The 23,788-nt window shown below is 29.6% G+C and overlaps 1 protein-coding gene across 4 annotated transcripts in view; it reads left to right on the top strand.

Annotated features, from left to right (window-relative positions):
• Nucleotides 1-22,369, top strand: part of LOC106685704 (solute carrier organic anion transporter family member 74D) — a 256,766-nt gene extending 234,397 nt beyond the window's left edge. For 3 of the 4 annotated variants that reach the window (XM_014428523.2, XM_067048359.1, XM_014428524.3), the window contains 7 exons: nucleotides 3,092-4,232; nucleotides 8,890-9,015; nucleotides 10,077-10,143; nucleotides 10,445-10,607; nucleotides 13,682-13,922; nucleotides 14,106-14,234; nucleotides 16,200-22,369. In XM_014428523.2, coding sequence (XP_014284009.1) covers nucleotides 3,092-4,232; nucleotides 8,890-9,015; nucleotides 10,077-10,143; nucleotides 10,445-10,607; nucleotides 13,682-13,922; nucleotides 14,106-14,234; nucleotides 16,200-16,354 — 2,022 coding nt within the window. In that variant the 3' untranslated portion in view covers nucleotides 16,355-22,369. The remainder of the gene's footprint in view (nucleotides 1-3,091; nucleotides 4,233-8,889; nucleotides 9,016-10,076; nucleotides 10,144-10,444; nucleotides 10,608-13,681; nucleotides 13,923-14,105; nucleotides 14,235-16,199) is intronic. The other variant, XM_014428525.3, reaches the window with a different exon arrangement.
• Nucleotides 22,370-23,788: the final 1,419 nt, after the last annotated feature.

Genomic DNA, 23,788 nt, shown 5'->3' with positions numbered 1-23,788 from the left:
ATATACAATATTTACACAATCGACCTGAGGATCCCTGAGCCCACTCTATCTCCCACGTGTGAGGGGTAGAGCAGAGCTCAAAAGATCCCAGCTCATCCCTCTCGCCGCATCACTGGTAGTGAGCCAGTGGAGGGTGGATAATATATTACCTCATGTTTTGCTTACCTCTTATTTAAACGTAAAAATTCTTATATATATTAATATACTTGGTAAAAAAAATACAAAGGCTTGAATTTACTAAATTACATAACCAGTCAACATTTTCGCCAATTTAGGCATTATCATGACAGAAAAAGACGAAATTATATAAATTTAGACTAAAGAAAGCACATATTTATTATATTTTGGAATGTCATAAAATGGTGCGCCATCTCTAGTTGGTGCCTTTTTTGCTATTGAAGTGTAACGTGCTTTTTTTATGTTTTATGAATTTTTGTTTTTATTTCTGTCTTACTCATTCCTGAATTGTTGAAACATTTAATGTTTAGTTATTTGCTGGCATATTAGAAACTTTTGTTGGGTTGTTTCTATCTATAAATCTATTTTTTATTTTATTTTCACATGAATACCACATTATTTTTCAAATTTTTAGTATAGATCAAACGAAAAAAGGCCTGGACCCCAATCCTACTTATAGCGCCTTACATCTTTCCTAAAAATTACGTTAGGAAGGAATTCCAGTTGTTGATTTTTCAAATTACAATCGGTTGACTTTAGAGGCTATATTTATTTATTTATATTACGACATGAAAGCAGAACAAAGTGGAAGAAAAACTTCCATCTTATTATCATACTGCCAAAAACTAAAAATAAAAAAGTATAATGGATCACCACTTGCAATATTCAGTTCTCATATCCTGGAATAATGAGAACATTAAAAAAAAAAAAAAATGAAAGTCAACTGAAAGGTTTGAGTTATATTAAGAAACGTCGGGAACATGTTTTCCCTCTTCTCATTTTCACTAATGGCCTTAAGATTCTTGCAAAAAAAAATTAACATTCCCATAGAAGTTTTATAAGCTATTACTTTCTACGTTAGGAATTTTCTCAACAATCAAACATAATGGAGCGCAATTGACATTTCGCGGCCGTTAATGAACTTGAACTGGAGTGGCGAATCGCAGCCATTGCCGCTCGAGATGGAATTAGTCTCGCTACTGACAATCTTGAACGCTCTTTCCCGAACTCACGTTGCACTGTTTCTTTGTAAAAAGGGGGTGGCATATCCTTCTCTCGATAAGAGGTGAGTTTTACCACGCCCTTATGCCACACCCCAGTGTTTAGGTTTAGCTTAATGTTAATCGGGATTTCCGCCATTGTAATGTAAACTGAGACAGAAGGGAACTGATGATTGGCTCCTAGTCCTCTGCCAGGCCACTGGAGTTCATAAGACCCGCCTCTTTGGCTTCACTTTTCCAAGTAGCTTACCCTCTCCGTTATTATTCTTCCTCCAGTCTTTGGAACTCAGACAAATTCCTAAAATACGTTTTTCGGTTTTTATATGTCCGTTAAAATCTATATATTGAAAGTTGTTCAATATAATATATTCCTAATCCAGGTGGTAAAGGATGTAAAAATAAATAACAGAAAGTGTTTAAAAAAAAAGAGGTTAATTTTTAAATTATTGCTGCAATTTATTATTGCAATAATGTTTACAAAAAGAAATACAAATTTTTTGATAAATGATTAAAGTGATCAAATGAAAACTTTCAAATGGCAATCCAAATTTTGAACTTAAGTCAATCACTTTTTCTACTGGCCCGACGAAATTTTATTTTTAATGAGTCACGACAGAAATGGTTCATATCAAAACCGTTTTTCCTATTATATGTATATATAATTTCCCTCAGTCAACCTCCTGGTGTTGAAGGTTGCTGCTAACACAACAACCAGCTTAATTATTTAGGTTTGTCATGAATGTTTTTTGATGTACCTTTCTAAAAAAGGTAGATAATAGAGCGTTATTTTATTTTTAAAAAGTATGATGTATAAAGGTCAATTATTTGTATTTTGTTAACAAAAAATGCGATATTAAAACTTTCTTACTTATCCAAATTAGTTCGTCCCATTGTATGCTCGTTTAGTATTACTAACCTTAAAACTTTTGAATTTTTGTTTTCATTCTCAGGGACTGAAAATTATCAAAATATTTAAAAAAGAAGTATTACCTTCTGTCGATGTTTCTACCGTTCAGTAGTACGGAACAGTATTTGTAACAATTAATTAACAGAAGTAAATCATAAAATCTTTTGCGTCCGGTCCTTTATAACTTATCTTCCAAAACTATCGTGACTAAGGTCTCTAACGAGGTCAAGTAGGTTGGGAGCCAAAATACAATTCTAGGGAGCTGGTGTGATGAGCACATGGTTGGGTTTTTCCAATGTGAAAGTTGACACGGGTAGGACCGTACCTGACGTGTGAACTCCAAGAACTACGTTTCAGGAACTCCGAACGAATCAATAAAACAGTAAACAAAATTTACAATTCGAATTGACATCTTAGAATACCCTGAAACGTAGTATCTTCAATATTTTTTCAGACTTTATCTTGGGGTTTCTATGATATATACTAGTATATTTAATATACTTTTTTGACCAACAATTAAAATTTTCTTGAAGCCTAAAGGATGTTAAATGACACAAATCGAACTCTATAGGGTCAATTTTACTTTAATTTGCACAACTTGAAACTTTCATCACTGTTGTATACTTTGACCAAATTCAAATAATTTGGTAACGTTAGAAAGACGATATTTCTTTTTGTTATGGTGTTAACAATAGAATATTCGCCAGATTTAAATCAATAAAAAGTCATGAAAATATATTTAAAGAATCATAAATACATTGATTATATCCCAAACTTAAATTGACCTAGTCGAGTCGAGTTATGTTATTTTGTATATTTTAATATCCTTATATTTGAGTTGATTTATATTTCTTGGTGAAGCTATGAATAAATCCAGTTTATTGCCTCCGTACCGATTATGAATATCTTATTTTCCAAATAAAACAACTATGTTTATCTGGTAATTATTATGTTTTTCATTATTTCAGGTAGAAGTATATTTGATACAATTTTTGGATTGTTGCAGATGGCGGGAACGAACGGAGAGATCGTGGAGGAGAAGGCTGGCTACAAGAACGGGGGCCTGCTGCCTGAGTGGCCAGTGGAGCAAGCTCAGCAGCAGGAGCAGGAGCCCATGGCCTGCGGGTTGGGGCCCTGCAAGCCTCGCTGGATCCAGCTCTTCGCCTCTAAGCAGGCCTTTCTCGTCACCTTCTGCATCACCTGGGTCCTCCAGGGAATGTACTACACCTACTTCGTGTCTGTCATCACGACCATCGAGAAACTGTTTCAGCTCCAGAGCAAGACCACAGGGTTCATCATGAGTGCCACTGAGATAGGTCAGATCGGGTCCTCCCTGCTCCTCACATACTATGGAGGGCAAGGGCATCGCCCCAAGTGGATAGCCTGCGGTATGGTTCTATTCGCCGTATCCTCACTCGCATGCTCTCTTCCACATTTCATCTTCGGCCATCAGATGCTCTCCGAGAACGCACCGGCTCTCGCTCCGCCAAGTGTTTGCCAACTGCCCGACGTATACATCTCACACGCAAACGAAACCTCAGCCCAATGCAAAGAGGTGGAGCAGTCTAACATCACAACCATCGTCTTGTCCATCTTCTTCATCAGCCTGCTCGGGGTGGGAATGGGACAGACGGCGGTTTATACCCTCGGCATCCCCTACATAGACGACAATGTGGCCAGTAGAGAGAGTCCCCTGTACTTTGCTATCACGATAGGGGTGAGGATCCTGGGCCCCGCCCTTGGGTTCATCCTGGGTTCGCTGTGCACGCGGCTATACGTGGACCTCAGCGCCGAGCCGCAGATCACTCCCGACAACCCCCGTTGGGTGGGCGCCTGGTGGTTGGGGCTGGTTCTCATCTCCAGCCTCCTCGTACTGGCTTCATTGGCCATGTTCTCCTTCCCCAAGCGGCTCTCCACCTGCAAGCCTTTGCCTTCGACGAAGAAGCCTCGTGAGGCTTCGAGAAAGAATCCCAGGCTCAAAGACTTTCCAAAAGCAGTTAAGAGGCTGTTGAGAAACGATATTCTCATGTTCCGGACAGCTTCAAGTGTTCTTCATATTCTCCCGATTGCTGGACTCTACACATTTCTTCCAAAGTACCTTGAATCTCAGTTTAGGTTGACAGCGCACGCAGCTAACATGGTTTCAGGTAATTTTATTTGATGTATTGTAGTTCTACTCTATTTTTTTTTATTCCGCAGGTAAATATGAGTGTGTAATAAAAATAACAATGAAGTAGAACATTACTGCCCAACGTAGTGCTTTTACCCTACTTTGAAATCCTTGTTCAGAGCTGTGAGCTTAGAAAGAAATACAGTGAAAATGCATAAAATGGGGAGTTAAAGAAAAAAAGTAAATGTAATAAAATCAAACGCTAATACAACAAAACCAAACAGAATACATTTATTAAAATCATAAAGTTGAATAAAACGGAATAATGACGGTATCCTATATAATTTTAGATATACTTGTAAGATATAGGGTCAGAAGGGGTGATATTGATAAATGTTTAGAGTCAGTACGGAAATACAGCTAATAATAAACAAGTATTGCAAAAAATCATTACAATTATCAAAAAATGTGTAATAGATGAGAAAGTTTTTTTTTATACCACATCTGTTGAACCACTTCTACTTTTTCTTCTTTTCATAGCAATTAACAAGAAATATAAAGTAGGCCGGAACGTCAGTATACATGAGAAACTGTAACATTTAGTTTAGTTATATTTTTTTACCACTGCACCTACTATCACATATCTGCGTTAAATGTTACTATGTCCTATGTGTTCAAATAATAATTTACATACATACTTGAAACCCAACATCCCATTTGCCTATTTTGGGCTATACCTTTCTCTTATATTGTGAATATGTCTGTAACTCTTGTTAAACTTTCTAATCTTTTTGCTGAAACCGTGTCGGAAATTGTTTCTTTGAAAAATACACATATTCACGTACTTTGCAAGAGAAAGTTGCAGCCAGCTGAATTTGAATTTGAAATATTCTGAATACATTTCAACGCTCTGTCTGTGTAATCTATTCCTTTCTTATGTATTATCATGCTAAGTCCAATTCACAACGGAAAATATTGCTGATTTCTAACGCATGTTTCCTACCTAATATAAATATATGAACCATTTATATCAGTCGTATTTCTCTTAATTTGCGAAATACCTTTTAAAATTTGGTCAAAAATTAAAATAAACAAATTTTGTTTTGTAAAATATAAGCAAAGTTCATATTAATAGCATAGGGATTGGAATAAGATTTTAATAATTTTAAAGGAGTAATATTTAAGAAGTCTCGTCGTAATATCCAAGAATCTGATTATATTTCTTCAATTTTAAATTATTTATTATAACCTAATTAAAAAGAAATTTATGGCAGTCTTTGAACTGGCCAACAGAAGGAAAACATCTGGAAAAGAAATAATGTAATAAAATATTTATACTGATTATTAAGATTTTAATGCATTACATATTATATAGGCGTCAGACCATGGAAGTCTATTTAATAATATATAGTATTAGGAAATACATAGCGCGTTTCTTGACGTGGTTTTTTCGTAGAGTAGGTTCGTCACTCCCACGCCTATTTTTTGTGAGTGCCAGCCATTGGCTAACGGGCCTCACAAATGCCCGGAGGAGGCTGCGAGTGAGTTTTGTATAATATTATACTTGTAAAAATCCGGATGGGGCCGGGCTCGAACTCGCAACCTCAGGGTTGGTAGAAAGGCGCGTTGCCACGCTGCTACTAAAGTTATTAAAAATTAGATTCACAACATTTTCTAGTTCGTTTGCAGATTACAGGATAACATATGGATTTAATACGTTTTAAAATGATATGCTGAACGTTTCACTCACTTACGGTATGCAACTCCGATTTGAAGTTTTCAGTGATATTTTAATCTAAATGCAAAATACATCCAGCGTTGCCTCCCCCCCCCCCACCATTTTCATTTCATATGAAATGAAATAAATCCCGTATTATTCATTTCTTTTTAGTTGTACATCTGTAAAGAAGTTTCACATCAATAGGTTTTATAGGTTTCACAGCAATGTGATTAATTATTGAACAGAAGTAAACAGGAAAAAATATTTTAATTTAATAAATCTTTTTAGTAGAATAAATGAACATACTTTTATTTCTAAGATTTAAGCAAGACAAATTCATAATATACGTTAACCTCAGGAAAAATTTTATCTGAGTTTAATTTAATTTTTTTTTTTTATACATTATATTTAATTGGTAATTGTTAAGAATTAAACTGCTGTATGCATGCAAATTTATTAACACGCCTAAAATAATTCGCATTCTTGACTTATCTGTTTGGCAAAATTGTATCTAGCAGCGCCTTATGACAAAAGTGCTCGCCTGGCACGTTAGACGGCGTGATAGAATTGTTTTATTTAGTAATATTGCTTAAATTCTTCAAAAGCGTTGCCAAGAAAAGAATATTTTTAAATAATTCCAGAGTTAAAATGTGTGAAGAAACTTATGTGGTAATATTAATTAGGATAATTGTCTATTCTAAAATTCTGAAGTACCGTACATTCTATTGTTCATTTTAACAGCGCAATAGACCAATAATTATGGTCGAATTTGGCCTCCCTAAACTATAACATTATTATTTTCCCTGTAAGAGTGAACTCTTATTAATCCATGAATTATTTTATTTATCCATTCTTTTTAAAATGGATTCTTTTTTGAAGATATGTTGTACATATATATATTACAGTACTATACTACCGTTTTCCTAGCTCTCAGAGGCGATGGATTTTGATGAATGAGGTATCAAATGAAAGAGAATTTCATGGTTAATTTACGAATCTCAATTTCGATTCTTAAATTCCTCAGGGGACTAAATAAATGTCATTTAAAAATTTGGTTTTAGAACTATGGTACTGGTAATTCGGTGGATTGAGACGGTTCAAATTGGGTTTTATACATTTCAATACGGAAACCAGTACGCAAGTGCATTCACGTGGAAAATAAGTTAGTCTCTGTTTTACAGCCCAAAAATGAATTGTTTTTGCGATATCCTACGAATCAAACCTAAGGTCATTTTCTGCAGTTCCTTGTTTGCCATGGGATAGCCAATGTTTTGTTTTTCTGTCTTTTTTCGTTAGGGCTTGGCCATTTGGTACTTATTGAACGAAATGTTATTAACTTCATTAAATAACTTACTAGGGTATTGTAACTGATACATATTGTGAAAATTAAGGTTTACAGATTTCCTTGATAATTTTACCCAACTAGGCACAAATAGGGTTGATAAATTATTTAGGTATTTATTGTAATCTGACCAATAAATGTGCGATTGGCGCAGCCAATTTTTATTTTTGATTGCTCAAATTATTCAATTAGATATCATGAATGTTTTGAGCTCAAGATGCTGAAAATGATTGAGTTTAGTCTGTTCCTCTGTGCTTACATTACAATATTTTGAGCTTAAGGCTTTGCCGAGCTAAAGAATATTATTGCTCATGATACACAGTCATATTCCAAAAATTCAGACCTGAAACATGAACGGATGTGTACCATCTTGCTATGAGGTCTCAGGGAGTACAATTCAATATTAATATAAGTTTAGGAATATCTGAATCTTAACTGTCTTTTTCCATTAAGGAAAAGTAATTTGTTTTTACTTTTTACTCACTCTTACTTAAAGATAGTTATTACTTAAAGTAAGTGCAGCTTAACCAATTGTGTGGTTTGACTAGAATTTCTTGAAAATATTTTATTCTTCACACGAAGGAGCATGATATCGCTATATTTCAAATGAATTAAAGAGAAGAAGATAACATATCTAATCCGAGAGTTCTCAGAGGGGTGTACTAGATATTATAAATACCTTTTAAATTCATCTAGGCATCTTACACCTGCATTAAAAAATTAAACATTCTAAATTCCAAGCAGGTATTTAATTTAGAAAATATCGAAGACCATGTTATGAAAATATATCAATGCTGTATTAAAAATAAAAATGTTCGTGGATGAGGATATTCTTCATTTAATAGCACGCTTGTGTATGAGTATTATAACTACAGAAAAAATATGTGCTTAGCTGGTCCATAAGATAAAATATCCATTATTCATCATTATTTAGTAATACTGCCAAAGTATTGAAGAACTTAATTGTTATTTCTTCAGTTTAAACTATGTTTCATTATTAACTAGTCAGAAATAAAAAGGTATTTTTTTCAAAACCACTTTTTTTTTTTATTTTAATGGGATACTGCACTGTAGATAGATAGTGCAGTGTAAGAGATCTTTGTCCTTATAAACATTTAAAGACATAAACGGCTGTTTTTTTCTGAGAGCAGTTTAAATTTTGAAATCTAAATTATTATGATCATTTTTATTTTCTATATACATACCACTGATACTTGTCGTAAAGACATCCTTCATTCTTCAGACATGACCAAGACTATACCAAATCTTATAGATTGTAGAATTTACTAGTTCAACATCTCCCCCAGATCCCATCCTAGAGAAAAAAATGGACTGATTTCTATCAATCAATTGTTATCTGCAAATTCTTTTTACATGTATTAACCACTTACCTACCAAGTAATATAAATTCAGTCATCAAAACACAATAGCAGTCAAGGCTTAATTTGTTTTTAACCTTTCATAATTTGAACTAATTTCATTAAGTATAGAAAGTCAATGTTACCAACTGTGCCATATTATCATCCAATGAACAATTCTTATTTACTAATTATATATATTATAGAAACAAATGCATATGATATAGCATAATTAACATAGTATCCACAATGAATTGAAAATTTTATTTCACAGGAGTTGGAGGAATTTTAGTGATGGGTCTAGGCATCATTCTTTCAGGTGTGTTCATACTTCGAGTGAAGCCAAATGCAAGGTTTGTCGCTGCCTGGATAGCTTTCACTGCTGTAGTCTATGCTATTGGTAAAAAAAATAGAATTTCTACTTACATTTGTATTTTTAGAAACCTTTTTTACTAGAGAATATATTTTTCATTTGAATATAATCCAACTGTAATTAACTTTAAAATAAATAACAGAAATAATGTTTTTTATGAAATTATAATTATTTAGGTTAACTGCTTCTGACAGTCTCATATCATATTTTTTATTTACATGAATTAGGAGAAAAACTTTCGGTGTCCAAGTTTTAGAAGCCATAATTTTGGAATAAATTGTTATAATATATTGCTACAATATTTAATTACAACTTCATATATTTGTCATGCAAATTATCAATACAAAATCATACCTTTTATTACTCAGGATATCATTAGTTTGATATAATTAATAAGTCTGGTTCATCATACATTTTTTTCTATATACTCTGATTTATGATTTGACCCAACTCGCTAATGGTAGGAAAGATATCATCAACGGAACCCTTCATACTAAGCTCAGAGCCTCTGTATGCATCCCTAGTGTAATCAACATTTAGAACTTCAATGTCACAACTAATCTAACCAATTAATAAGTTTCACCAAAATGACTACTATTTATTTTGTTTTTTCAACCATCATTAATTTTATTATTTGTAATAATATGTGAATAATGTTTTGATATTATTGACTTCAATGTGTTGAAAAATGGAGAAAAAAATAAAAGATTTGATTTCTTATTTACAATTTACATGAAAAATATATGGAATTGTTATTGAATTTTTCTGAGATTATATTTTATGTATTATAATAATTTATTCTAAAATTGTTAAATAGATACATGTATATGGTGCTGGACACCCAAAGCTTCACTCCCAATATGCATAAATAAAACAATATGATATGCGACTGTCTGAGGTTTACCTTAATGACAGTAAAAATCAAAACAGTCTACTTACAACAAAATGGAAATTATAATTTCATATACCCTTTTCTTTCTCTATATTAAAATAGGTTTGGGTTCATTGAAAACAATTTATTTTATTTTCAAAATAAGATCAATAATTTAAAATTATCATAGAGAGAAATTATTTTATTTTGTTTTTAGGTATGGGGATTCTTATGTTTGTTGGTTGCCCAATGAATGATTTTGCTGGTCTTCAGAAAGATATGGGGTAAGTTTTTTACTATGTGGAACCAAATGATAAAAAAAAAAAATTCATATTTTAAATTTAGAAGTTTTTTTTTATTTTAAAAATAAAAAAAAATATGACTTCGCTTCAACAATAATAACTCTGAAAGCATTGGGAAAATGGGAACCCAATAGATTGTAAAAAAAAAAAAAGATATAATTTTCACTTATGAAGAAAAATTATAATAAAGAATTAAAATAAAGAAATTTATTCTATTCTAACTGGAAACATGTTTCTATTTAATTATTAAAAACTATTTTTAAACATAATAACTTCCTTATAGTTCTTATTTCAGTGTGACCAAGTTTGAACCAGTTTGCCAAGACGTTTGCAATTGTGATGAATCCAAATTTAGCCCAGTTTGTGGAAAAGATGGAATGACATATTTCTCTCCGTGTGATGCTGGTTGCCAGAATTATTCAATTATTGATGGATCTATTGTTGAGGTATTATAAATTGACTAAAAAGATACATGTTACAACTTTGTCATTAATTTAGAATTTAACAGATGAGTTTATAATGGTGATAAAGTATTTAATTTACGAATGAGAAGATCTCAATTATTTCAAGTGCTTATTTCATATTTCTTCATTTGCACTTTTTAAAATGAATAATTGTAATTTTTTTTGTTCTTTCTTAATTTCTGGTGTTAATTTCATGAAAAAAAAAAAATGTTGTGCTGTGCGCTTATCAAAACTACTTTCACTTAGCACTCTACTTATGTCCTCAAGTTTCGAGTAGATCGGTGGGCTCGTCTACTTTTGTGATTTACGAAAAAAAAAAAAAAACGAAGACGAGAAAGAAAATTTTGAACAAAAAATTTTTGTTCAAAATGTTGCTAAAAATATATATATTTAGGATCCTTGAGATGAAAATAACGAATATCAACTTTTGGCCTGCCAAGAATCGAATAGTATAACACAATATAGCCAAATCGTAAACTTGTGTTTGCTATCGGTAGAAATCGAGTAGTCTCGGTTTTTTTCTGATTCATACCTGTCGATATTTTTCTCCTTTATTAATTTATCAGATTTTTAATACTTTGTATTTATTTATGTTTTATTATTTACAACAATGTGAACTAGTCTATTTATTTCAAATAAACTAAATTAAAGATACTTTAGAGGAAGATGTTTTTGAAAATTCGGCATTTAAGCCTTGTTGTACTATCCCAATGAGGACAAGTCCTATCTGGTATTAAAGAGCATTCAATTGCTGATTGATTCTCAAATTTTTATCAAAATCTTTTCAGCGATTTCGGATTAAATCGAAAAAATGTGAAAAATTGACTATATGAAGTAGAATTTCTTGTCGGTCGATATGGCAAAAAAAAGTTGCTGTCACATTTTAGGCTCATGTAATTTAAATTTCTCACGATTTTTCTTTTTTTGAGTTAGACTATTCATAGACACACTGACCACTTAGTGAGACTAGATTTTTTTTGGACTCAGGGACCTCAAAACTTCTATTTCCGTTTAATTCTCGAATTCGAAATTTTGCAGATCGCAATGCTTTCCCTCACTATATATTCCACATATATAGGTTAGTGAAAATTAAAAAAAAAATGTTCTTATTTCATACTACTTAACACAGATAGAAAAGTACAATATTTTACACGTCGCTTTTGAATTATATTTTATGAAAAAAAAATTATAAATTTAATTATTTCTACCAATTAATGTGTATCTGAATCAACAGTGGAAAATATGTATGCATTGCTTGGGAGAAAAAAAAGTAAAAGAATAGAAAAAAAATTAAGAAAACAATTAGCCAAGCTATTTAGATGCCTTCATGATCTATCACCATGCCATGTTCGGATCATTGGTCTTACACAAAAGGAAAGTAACTTGATAAAACTTGATGGTTGTTAATTAATGAACCTAATCTCCCTTTTGGTTATATGTAATTAACTGCTTGGGGAAGGTGCGCCATTGTGAGTTCTATGCAGAGCTAGATATCCTCTACAGATTAAAGAAAACCCCCCTTTTCTATATTATAAAGGTCCTCGTAGTCTTTTTTTAACAGGCATTATACTGTGAGTCTTTAGTGAATTGGGTCATTAGCCGAGCATAAAGGGTATAAGATATTCAAGATTGGGATAGCCCATTCATCCAATGTGTGCATAATTTCCTCTATTATATCCTCTGATATTTTATATATATACTGTAAATTATGCTTTTATCCACACACATATAAAAATAAAAGTTCAATATCGATTTTCGTTTTTTTTAAAAGGTGAAATTAAGTATGAAGCAACTGTATTGTATGGTATTATGTAACATTTACATGCTTATTTTATGTTTTATTTTACTGAAACATTCTTCTTTTACTATTTTTCACAATAAGTTACCAGAACGTTTATGAAAACTTGAGATGATGTAGCACTACAATATGCTCATGAAGTTAGGTTACAGCTTATAATGGACATTATAGTTCGGCATTTAGAGGAAAGTAATTATTTTGGAAGAAGTCGTTAGATTGTTGAAAGTAATAATGAGGAAATTCCTGATAGTTTTTGTTTAAAATTAAATCAGTTAATTATTAAAAGCGGATAGTTGCAAAGTAAAGTGGTGAAAAATATCCTTTTCTCTGGATCATTCCAATTTAATAACCGTGATAAATTATATTAAATACTAAGATCATTTTAGCTTACAAAATTATTTTGATTTTTCTCCCTGAGCAATTAAGTATAGCCTTCTTGCTTTAAATTTTTATTTTATTAATTTTACATTATTATGATAGTCTTTCTAACATTTTGGAAGGTCTTTCCATCTTCAAACTCCTATTTTTTTTTCGCTTATTCACTTATTCTAGGTCATTTTTGTGCAATTCTCACTAAATATGTCTTTTTTTAAAAACAATGTACTCTGTTATCTGTTTCAGTGTTTATCATGGTAGATAGAAATTTACTATGTTTTTAAAAAATTGCAAATTTCTAGGTAGAAATTAAACAAAAATGACCAAGGACAAAAAAAATAGGAGTCTGAAGATGGACAGACTGTCCAAATTGTTAAAAAGACTATCTTATTAATGTTAAATCAATGAAAGAAAAAATTCAGGTTAGAAGGCATTTCCTGGAAAGAAAAAAAACAGAAAATTACATGAAATGCCTTCAAATAACAAACTATTTAATAAATCTTGTTAGTTTTAAGGATGGATTATTGTAATAAACATCAAAAAACTTTATGGGACTAATTACAGTAAAACGGTTCCAGGAAACATATTCATAATGATACGTGTTAATAATTTCCTTTTGGTAAAGAACATGATTATAGCTTTGAATTTTATTTTGTTGTCATCAATAGAGTGGAAACAAAAATATGAATATTGATGAATCAAAGAAACATTAAATTGAATCATTTCTGATAATTTAGCAATAAATGAAATATTTTTTTTCTACATTCTGCACAAATTTCAGTAGATTAAGATATTAAACATAATAACAAACAAAAATTATAAAAATATCATAAGTAAATGAATTCTTAAAATTATAATTTATGATGCATGATTTATTTTACAGTTTTCCAACTGTGTTTGTATATCAAATACAACACTACCTACTGGTGAGAAAAACATAGCATCTGCTGGTTACTGTGATTTGGGCTGTGGGAACTTCACTTGGTACATTTTACTTTTCTCGTTGTTTGTATTTGTACACTCCACATCAGAGGTCGGTTCCATGTTACTTATATTAAGATGTGTTGACCCTACGGACAAAGCAATGGCCCTTGGATTAATACAGTTTGCTATTGGTCTCTTTGGTGAGTTTCAATTTTCCCCACCCCTATTTTATTTATGTTTAAGCTCTCGATTCTCCTATTAAAATTTAAATAGGTTGAAATTATAATATGTGATTATATAAGTAGAGAAGTACATCAATAATGCTTACTAGTATCAACCATAATAATGTTCAGTCTCACGAGAATATTTCATTACTATTACAGGAAACGTACCTTGCCCGATAGTTTATGGTGCTGTTGTTGACTCAGCATGTCTTATATGGGATACAGCATGTGGGAAGAAAGGAGCTTGTATGCTGTATGATGGAAACTTTTTTAGAATGTTTTATCATGGTAAGAATCACAAAATATAATTTTTTATTAACTATGTTTCTTTAAATCTTATTACATGAATTATGCATCACTGCCATAAGTAGTTATACCTTGGGTACAGTTTGATTTGCCAACAACTATGAAATATTCCACTTCGATTGTTCTGTTTAATTTTCATCGTCCTCTTTTGAATGATAGTTTATTAAAATCAATCACTTGTTCTATACCATTTACCATAATACATTATATAAAAAATAAGCCCAATTTGAATCGATTCCAATAAAAAAGAAATAATAATGGTCATAACACAATGAAATTATTTTAAAAAAATAAATATATAAAGTCAATGATAAAATATCAAAATATTAATTAACATAAAAAATAAGGATCCCTAAAGGGTGAGAAAGCTAGAAAGAAAAATACAAATTAATAATAATAATTTAACATTAAGGTATAAAAATAATATAATAGCGTTATTTGTCAATTTCAAAGCAGCCTTTGATTCCTTTGACCGAAACTGTCTTTGGAAGATCATGTCTGAACTGGGTATCCATGGGAAGTTGGTGAGATTAACAAATGTGTATACAAATGATCCTAAAGGTAGAGTGCTGAGGAGAAGTATTTTAAGCCTTTGAAGTTAAAACAGGGATGAGCCCTGGTGATGGACTCTCGCCAATACTGCCAACTTACCCTGGAAAAGGTAATTTGGAACATCATAGGAAAATGGTGGAATATCACTTAAAAGTGAAATATAAAAACCTATCTTACATGGACAATATTGCGGTCCTAGGAAATAATAGAGTAGATATTAAAAGACTCGCAAATACTTGGTAAGAGAAACAGAGGAAATCAGCTTACAGAAAAATGAAGATAAAACAAAATATATAACAAAATATAACAGAATATAAACATAATAACCTCTAATTATATTATTTCAAAATTTTTCGAGACCAGGTAATATTTATCAATTAATTAATTTAATATCCAAAATAGTCTCAACACTATATATTTATTTATTTGTCCTACGTTTCGGCCCTTCCAGCCATCCTCAGGGACATCTTCAACATAAATTTCCTCTCACATTAATTGTTTTCTCCTTGCAGGCTATTTTGCCCAGGTCAATATCTTTATTTAAGTCAAAAACCTTTCTATTTAAAATTTTAAAAACCATTCACTTATCTATTCTATAATATTGTCCACACTATAAAAACCCACACCATATAACTTGGATTAATGTGAGAGGAAATTTATGTTGAAGATGTCCCTGAGGATGGCTGGAAGGGCCGAAACGTAGGACAAATAAATAAATATATAGTGTTGAGACTATTTTGGATATTAAATTAATTAATTGATAAATAATAACCTCAATAAATGATCAACTAACGGAGATAGACCAGCGCATAGCAAGTGCAAATTCTCTGTCAAGAATCCAGAGAGTAATCAAGTCAATCCTGGTATACGGCTGCAAGACCTGGGTTCTAACTGGCAGCCTAGAAAGCAGAATCGAGAGATTTGAAAGGAAAGTACTCCATACAATAACTGGAGTGATCAGGGATCATAGCCTTAATATGAGGAGAAGAACTAGAAGAGAATTGCTTACAGAGATTGGTCCTTCAATATCTCATGATATGAAGGCATGGAGGTTAAGATGGGTGGGGTATATGGCTTGAAGCAATCCATCAGCACTCCTCTACGCAACAATGAATGCTACTATAGTTGGCAAGAGACCTGGTGGAAAGCCAAAAACCAGATGGATAGACAGAATAAATAAAGATCCAAAAGAGCTTTTTGGAAGGCAATAGCCATTTTAGAATTAGTTAAGAATGATTTCTGCACAAAGTTGGATAGTAAGGCAGAGTTGTGTGTAGCATGTAATGCACCAGGTTTTTTGTATAAGCTTCAACCTTTTACTCATAAAACTCTCTGATTAAGATGATAAAACTTCTGATACTCAGAAAAGTTAAATTTAATTTTCTTGATTTTCAGGGACAACTGGGGCTATCCTGCTTTGTGCATTCCTCGTGGATGTCATAGTGTGGTATAAGGCTGGTAGCATTAACTTTGTCGATGAACAAGTTACCGTACAAGAAGAAGAATTAAATCCCTTCACTGCAAGGTCAAGATCGGAAACAAGTGTGTGAACCATGCAAATACACTGACTTCTTTCTGTAAAAAATGTTTTATATTAGAAATTAACTTGGAAAAAGTTAATGTTATTTTGTGACTTCTAGAAAGTGGCAGTTTCTATAATTTTCAGATTATGGACGATTAGAATCTTAGTTTATTTCTTAATTTGTACATAAAAACTATTTTAAAAAATATTTGTGTCTCAAAAATTCATTAATATTTTTCTATCTTCTGGCAAATCAGTCAATTGATTTAGAGCTGATAATTTACCTTGGAAAGTTTATTTTTTCATTGTTAAACTGTCCTTCTTTGAATTGTTGATCTGCACTAAGAGATAATTCAGTTTTGATGAATTACTCTTTTTTATATTTATTATAAACTTTTTCTTGAATTCTATTTAAATAATCACAAGATTAAAATTATAATTTGTGACTGGTTAAAGGCTAACTATATTAACATTAGATCAAAATAGACTGATACTAGGTTTTGTGTTTGTTTGTTTTTTTTATTTTAAACTTTTTACTGATTCAATGTATTTTTGGAAGCTCAAATCTAAATTTATTAAGACTTAAGTTGTTCAAGAGCCTTGCAACAACTGCTTCTACCTCAAGAGGGACTGCGCCTCAAATATAGTCAAATATGTCTTAAATATTTTTAATTATTATATTTTGTATGATATATTGTATAGTAGATAGATTTAAAAAGTAATATTTTCTGACTAATGATTTAGGAAATATGATCTATGCACCAACAACGAGATTTATGTCATTTATTTTTTTTAAAATAGCCTATCTTTGATAACCAAAATGAACTAGTGGGCCAAATCACTATTAAAAAAAATTTAAATTTGATAACTAAAATAATAATTTAATATAAAAAATTATTTTTACTTTATTCAATTGCATTGTATCGACAGCTGCATTTACTTTGCATGTTCTGCTTTAATGATTAAAACTACTTTATTATAGTGTACAAAGATTATATTTAGCTTTAAAAAATATGTTCTTTAAAGTAATTGAAGGAGTGGAAAGAAATTTACCTTGATTGATAAATATATATATATTTTAATTTCTTTTATGAGTTCACAACCATATGTTTAAGGTATCCTGAAACTGATCATGAGCAGATAAAAAAATTAAAATATTATAATATTATATGGAATTTGAAAGGGATAAAATAATTTAACTAAATTACAATTTAAAATTTTGTAACATAATAAGATTATTTAATATTTACTTAGTTTAATTTTAGCATAATGAATTTACTTAGTCAGATTGTGTTGCGAAAATGAAGTAATTTTTTTGTAAATTTTAATTTTAATTATTGTAGTATAGGAATAGATTCCATCTGAAACAATAATATTCTACAATCGGAAATTCATAAAACTATGTATATATTACCACACTGCCCAATAAATTACAAATTATTTGGTTTGGAAATGATAACAGTAATTAGTTTCATTATTTGATCTTTTGTGATCAATATTTGTTTTTAATTTGATAAGTAATGAAACAATAATAGATTTTAAAAACGATATTTCTACCACAATAAATCAAAGGGAAAGTGTGAAACCAGTTTTTTCTTACAGTATTTAACACATTGTTCTCCAATGAAATAGATTGTGATTAAATAAATTATAAATTACTGATGTACCAGCATTATAATTTAAATTTTTATTTATTATTCTTTTTATGTTCTTCTGGTAGGATGGGATTCGAGAGATTAGTGATATAATTTTTTTACCAGTCTTCACTATGGTTATAGTTAGTTGTTTTGTTTTTTTAAATATACTTCTCAAGTTAAGAGTATTAACTTTTGATTTCTATTTAGCGTAAATACCAGAATTATAAGGCCTTTATTTCTTATATGTCTTGTCACATGTTTTATATGCCTGATCTTTGAAAGTAAAATCTTTTCATTATTCTATTAGATTAACATCTATTATCATAGATAGGCACGCAGTTCAGGTAAAAAGTATTTGTAAATAATACTTTAGTGATATTCCTGTTATAAAAAGAATTGTGTTTTTTTCATTCATTATTTTCTTTATTTAAAAAAAACTCTTTACCTTTACAATATCTACTATGTGTTACTGTTTCATGGTTTAATTTAAAATAACAATACCTTTTCAGTTATCTTTTGATTGATGTAACATATACTCAAATACTCCATACTAAGTAAATTTTAGATTTCATCTATTTGATGGTTTTAATTAAGATCATATGATTACTTATGTGTATATATGCACATATATTTATATACTTGTGTTTGTACACTCGTAATATATATGTATTATATATTTTATATTTGATTATACATTTTATATATGTATAAGTGTATACTTGTGGCAAGATGTTTCTCTCTCATTCCAAAATATGGTGAATAATGATTCTGTAAAAAATATTCAAATTTACTTTTAAAATTTACTATATAATTATTGATTATTACAAAACCTTAATATTGGTTACTTTTGTAGCTTCTTAATATACATCACAGTTTATTTTTATTAATTGAAAGTAAACAATTATATAGTATGATACTGATATATTATTTGAAATGTTTTTGAATTATTACTTCCCAACATTTAAATGTTAGAAATATCTTGAATCTCTTTTGAGTGATTGGCTAAAATTAATAATTGAAGCACTCTAATAAAAAATCTACTTATTATTTTGTGAAAAAAGTAATAAATGATTATGAATTTATTATACATTATTTTTAATTGCAATGATCAATTCAAGTATCAAACTTATTTTCATACTTTTGAAAAAAAATAGTCAAAAGATTAGTAATTAGAGAATTATTTGTGTTTATATTGTACCGTTTTTAAATTATTATTGCTATTTTGTAAGATGCTAGAACCACATATTTTAGTTAATTATTAAATGATATAATTTAGTGGTGCTTGTGAGGGACTTTCAAGATTTCATTGAGCACTTTCAAGTATTTCAGTGAACATCTTATCAAACAATTTAAATTCAGTACTGCTACTTCTAACTCATAAAACAGGAAATGGTGCATCACTTCTTAAACAGTTTAAGTTTTAAAATATATTTTTTTTGACTTGTTGTTTGTCCTCATGATTTTTTTTATGAAAACACTGAAATATTAGAGGAAATAGACTGACTGAGTGCCAGATTACAAGGGGAATAATGAAATGGATGTTCTAAATTTAGTCTGCAACATTTCACGATTAATATTGAAATCATAACAACCATTCGTTTTTACAAGACTTCTTCTTCATGTTTTCATTTGAAAGTAACAAGATATTGACAAAAGTTTTGATCGGTATAAATATTTAAAAAAGTACATACTATTCACAATTATAAACTTCATAGCATCAAAATGAAATCAGAGAAAATTTGTCTCTGGTAGGTCAAAATCCGTCCAATAGTTGAACATTGCATATATGGATTAACTAATGTAACACATTTATGCTGGTACAAATAAATTAATACTAAAATGAAAAAAAACCAACAGCAGTTTGCTTAATTCTAAATGAAATTCAAAGTTTTAAAGGCTTGAATAATAAATAAATTTGAAAATTAAAATAAACAATTATTTTTCTATAGAAAACTGTTGGACTACTACTTTTATTTTAATTTTTTTAAATAACCAAAATTAATATTGGGAATATTTTATCAAGCAATCAATGGTGTAATCATATATCTGTTATTTATAGAATCGGTCTTATAACAATTATTAATTTTATTGTGGAAACAACAAGCCACTTGGCCATTATTTCAACTAGGAAAAATGACTAGCAAATCATTAATTGTTGAAAAATAAAATTTGTTCGCTTTCACTTTTTATTGTTCAAACTTTTTTTTCTAGAAAAATAGTTCATTTCGATTTTAATTATAAAAGCTTTCATTGATTGGTGCAAAACTTAATAAATATTATCTATTAAATATTCTCCTTGAAAAAAAAGTATGTGTGCTATTTAATCTATAATGTAGTTATAATCTATATTTGTGAAGCAATAACAGTTAATATTTCATGACAAATATGTTTAATTTATTAATTACGGTTTTTATCAATTTACATTACGTCATCCTATATGTGCGATAGTTGACTTTTTACCATTAAAAATAAGTTATAACTTAACTAAAAATTATATTACTAAAATTCTCTGCTTTGAGTGAAATTTTAAATTTGCTGGTTAGACTCAGACCCTTGTTACAGATTATAACAAGCAGTACTGATTCTCGTTTTATTATTGAAACTTATTTGATCTTCTAAACTAAGTGGTAATTTTTAAAAAAGAACATAAAAAACAATAATTCTGTTATTATTTGTTCTTTCTCACTAACTTTCTTCATAACTGTAACAAAAGTCTTATGAAATATTTTTGTAAGAATGGAAACTTTTTTTGGCATTAGTTTAAGATGATGTATAATAATAAACTAGTGATTAAATGTTTTGTTTTCAATATATATTTATGTATAATTATATTCTGGAGACTGATAATGTCTTCATATCAATAGATATACTTTTTTATATAATGTTAAATAAGTAACTGCATGAATCGTAGATGCTTAATAATTTAGAAAAAATATATATGTTGTTTCTAATATGAATGAGGGGTTAAAGTAAAGGCTTTAACTTAGTTAAATTATATTTGTTAAATATGTTCTTAGAGTTTATACAAAATATGTTATATATTTTAATTTCAGCTGAATTATAATAATGATTTATGTACAGCAGTAAATGTCAATGAGGATGTGTAAAAGAGTAAATAAGAACAAAAAAAATGGAATAATAAGAATGTAATAAACAAATAAATGTAATAAGAATAGGAAGTAAATAATACTTAGTTTTATTTTCATTTTTGAGTAGTTTATTGGCGGTATATAGTTCTAACGCGGTATTTAGTGTTGTACTCACGTGAAAGTTCCTGTTTTAATGTTTACAATTTTATGTTTTAATATTATAATGGAATAGTTTGGTGCTTACTGACTATGGTTCCTAAATGAACCAGACAAACACCACCTGTTATCACAATTGAAGACTTGAAGTAAAAGATGTTTTAAGTAGAATATATTCTTTGAACCAATTAATTCTTCTCTGATGTAAATGTTAAAATCCCTCAAGTACTAATTGTTCATAACTTTTTAATATAGCATTGATTTAATTGTTACCTTATTTAAGTTTTTTTTTTCAATGTTCATTAAAATGATTCTCTTTTAACCACAGGCTGGTTGGATCTTTTAGCACTGAGCCTAAACTGTGGGGCTAAATTAAGCAGTGAAAAGTTGATAGTTACATTTAATAAAACAAATGAGGTGGTGCTTGTGAGTGTTTTTTAAAATAAACAACCCTGAAAGGTTGTTTAAATTTAATATGTATGTAAAAATCTAGTAATAAAGTCCAAACTTCAATATTTTTTATGTAGTTACTAATGTATAACTAATATGAATGATCATTGTTTGAGTGAAACATTATATCAATGCTTCTTATATAGAAATAAAAGATTTTAAATTACTTTACATTTCCAAACGTTTGTTGCTTAAGACTAATTATTAATTCAAGTCTTCATGTGGTATTGTAAAGAATATTTATTTCCAAATAAGTAGCGATAAGTGTTAGTTATTTGTTAAATTAAAAATGTTCAAATTAGCAGCCAGAATATCCCACAGTAACTGTTATTTTTGGAACATTGAAGAATTATTATTTTAAATACTCCTTTTATTGTTGTAAGTGTCTATGACTATTTTATGATTATTCTTATTTTCTTTAAATGTTATTATGAGACTTAATTGTAAATACCTAAAAATTTGAAAATAACCCCAATTTCAAATTATATTTTTGTATCAAGCCATGTAATTCATTTGATGGTTGTGTCCAATACAATATTTTTAGCACTTAAGCATTTTTTAATATCAATTTAATAGGCGTTTGCTTATCCATGTGCCTAATTTTATAAATTGTATATTTGGTTGTATATTTCTACAATAATATTGTAATATATTATTGAATGTAATTTGTTCTAGATTCATAAATGTGTACAAATAGACTTGTTAAATATATTTGTTTTCTTTTATTACCTACCCATTAATAAGTTAATAAATGAAGATGAAAAAATGTACCACTACAATCCATGAGAGGTCAGGGTTTCAGTACTTTGTAGACCGCTAAATTTTTCCCCAATTAAGGGTACCTAGTCTTTATACTAATACTTTATTAGGTGGGTGAACTCTTGAGGGCTTCCTGAACCCACATGGTTAACTCATGGCTACAGTTACAAAATAAATAATTATCTGCCATTCCGCTTCCTTTCTAGAAATAAATGTATTTAATAATTTACATAATATTATTATAGATACAGTAAATATTTTTGTTTTAGTCTTGTTTAAAGGCATAAAACCTTTTGGTCATCAACATCTAACTGTAAATATTTAAATATGACTAACAAAAATAAAAATATTAAATAGCATACTTGCTTGTTCTAAGCCTTTAAATTGATTAATTACATAAATCATTTCAGGCTTGTTATTCTTTATTTTGGTTGAAGGATTTTTCAAATTTCTGTTATTATAATTTTATTATTAAGAAATTAAATTCAAGAAACACCTGTTAGATTTTTGTTCCAATATCAAAAATACTAGCACTTTGTGTGAAAGCTATAAAATTAAGAGGAGAATTATGATATAATAACTACCATTTATATTGATAAGTCGAAGAATAGACAGTATATAGTCTTTATACATGAGGTTGTAGTCTTCTACACTTTTGTGATGATGGAGTCGAACCAATATTATTGTCATAAATACAAAGTTCCATGTACAAATAATGCTCGATACATTTATCTTTTTTTTTCTGAACCCAGAAACAGGAAAACAGAAGAAACATTAGAAGTCATACAGTAAAGTAATTTAGTACATGTTATAAATGAAATATATAAGATAAATTTACTTTTATCTACCAAACACTATCTGATATTTAAAGGTTCTTTGTTGACATACATGTTTTGGCTTGGGAAAGCTGATGCACATTACATTATCAGTGGAATGTTGAGGGTACAGCTCTCTGTTGACGAGAAGACTATAACTTAAACCTAAACTTACAGTAAACTGTGTACCTACATACAGAATTATATGAAGGAGTTGATAGGGGCCCTTTCTGATCTGCCATTTGGCAGAAAGAGAGCCTCTCAATACTTAATGATACCTTCATAAAAATTCAGGGATCTTTTTCCTAATGTAGCTGTGTGAGGGCTGCTGACTCACACTACAGATAGATTTCAGGCTGTAATTTAATTTTAATACATTGTTTGTATAAGAACAAAAGACCACGAGTAGTTGATTTGTCAGATGAACAAAGCCCCGATTTATAAACCAAAAATCACAATATGTAAATATTTTATTAATAAAAATATATATTTTTTTCAAAATATTTAAATATATGGGTAATTCTCAGAAAAAGCTCTAAAATAGGCACTAAAATAA

The sequence above is a fragment of the Halyomorpha halys genome, unplaced genomic scaffold, assembly GCF_000696795.3.
Source record: "Halyomorpha halys isolate HHAL.00 unplaced genomic scaffold, Hhal_1.1 Scaffold725.1, whole genome shotgun sequence".
In the NCBI taxonomy this organism is placed as follows: domain Eukaryota; kingdom Metazoa; phylum Arthropoda; class Insecta; order Hemiptera; family Pentatomidae; genus Halyomorpha; species Halyomorpha halys.
This window is presented reverse-complemented; position numbering and strand designations above follow the sequence as displayed.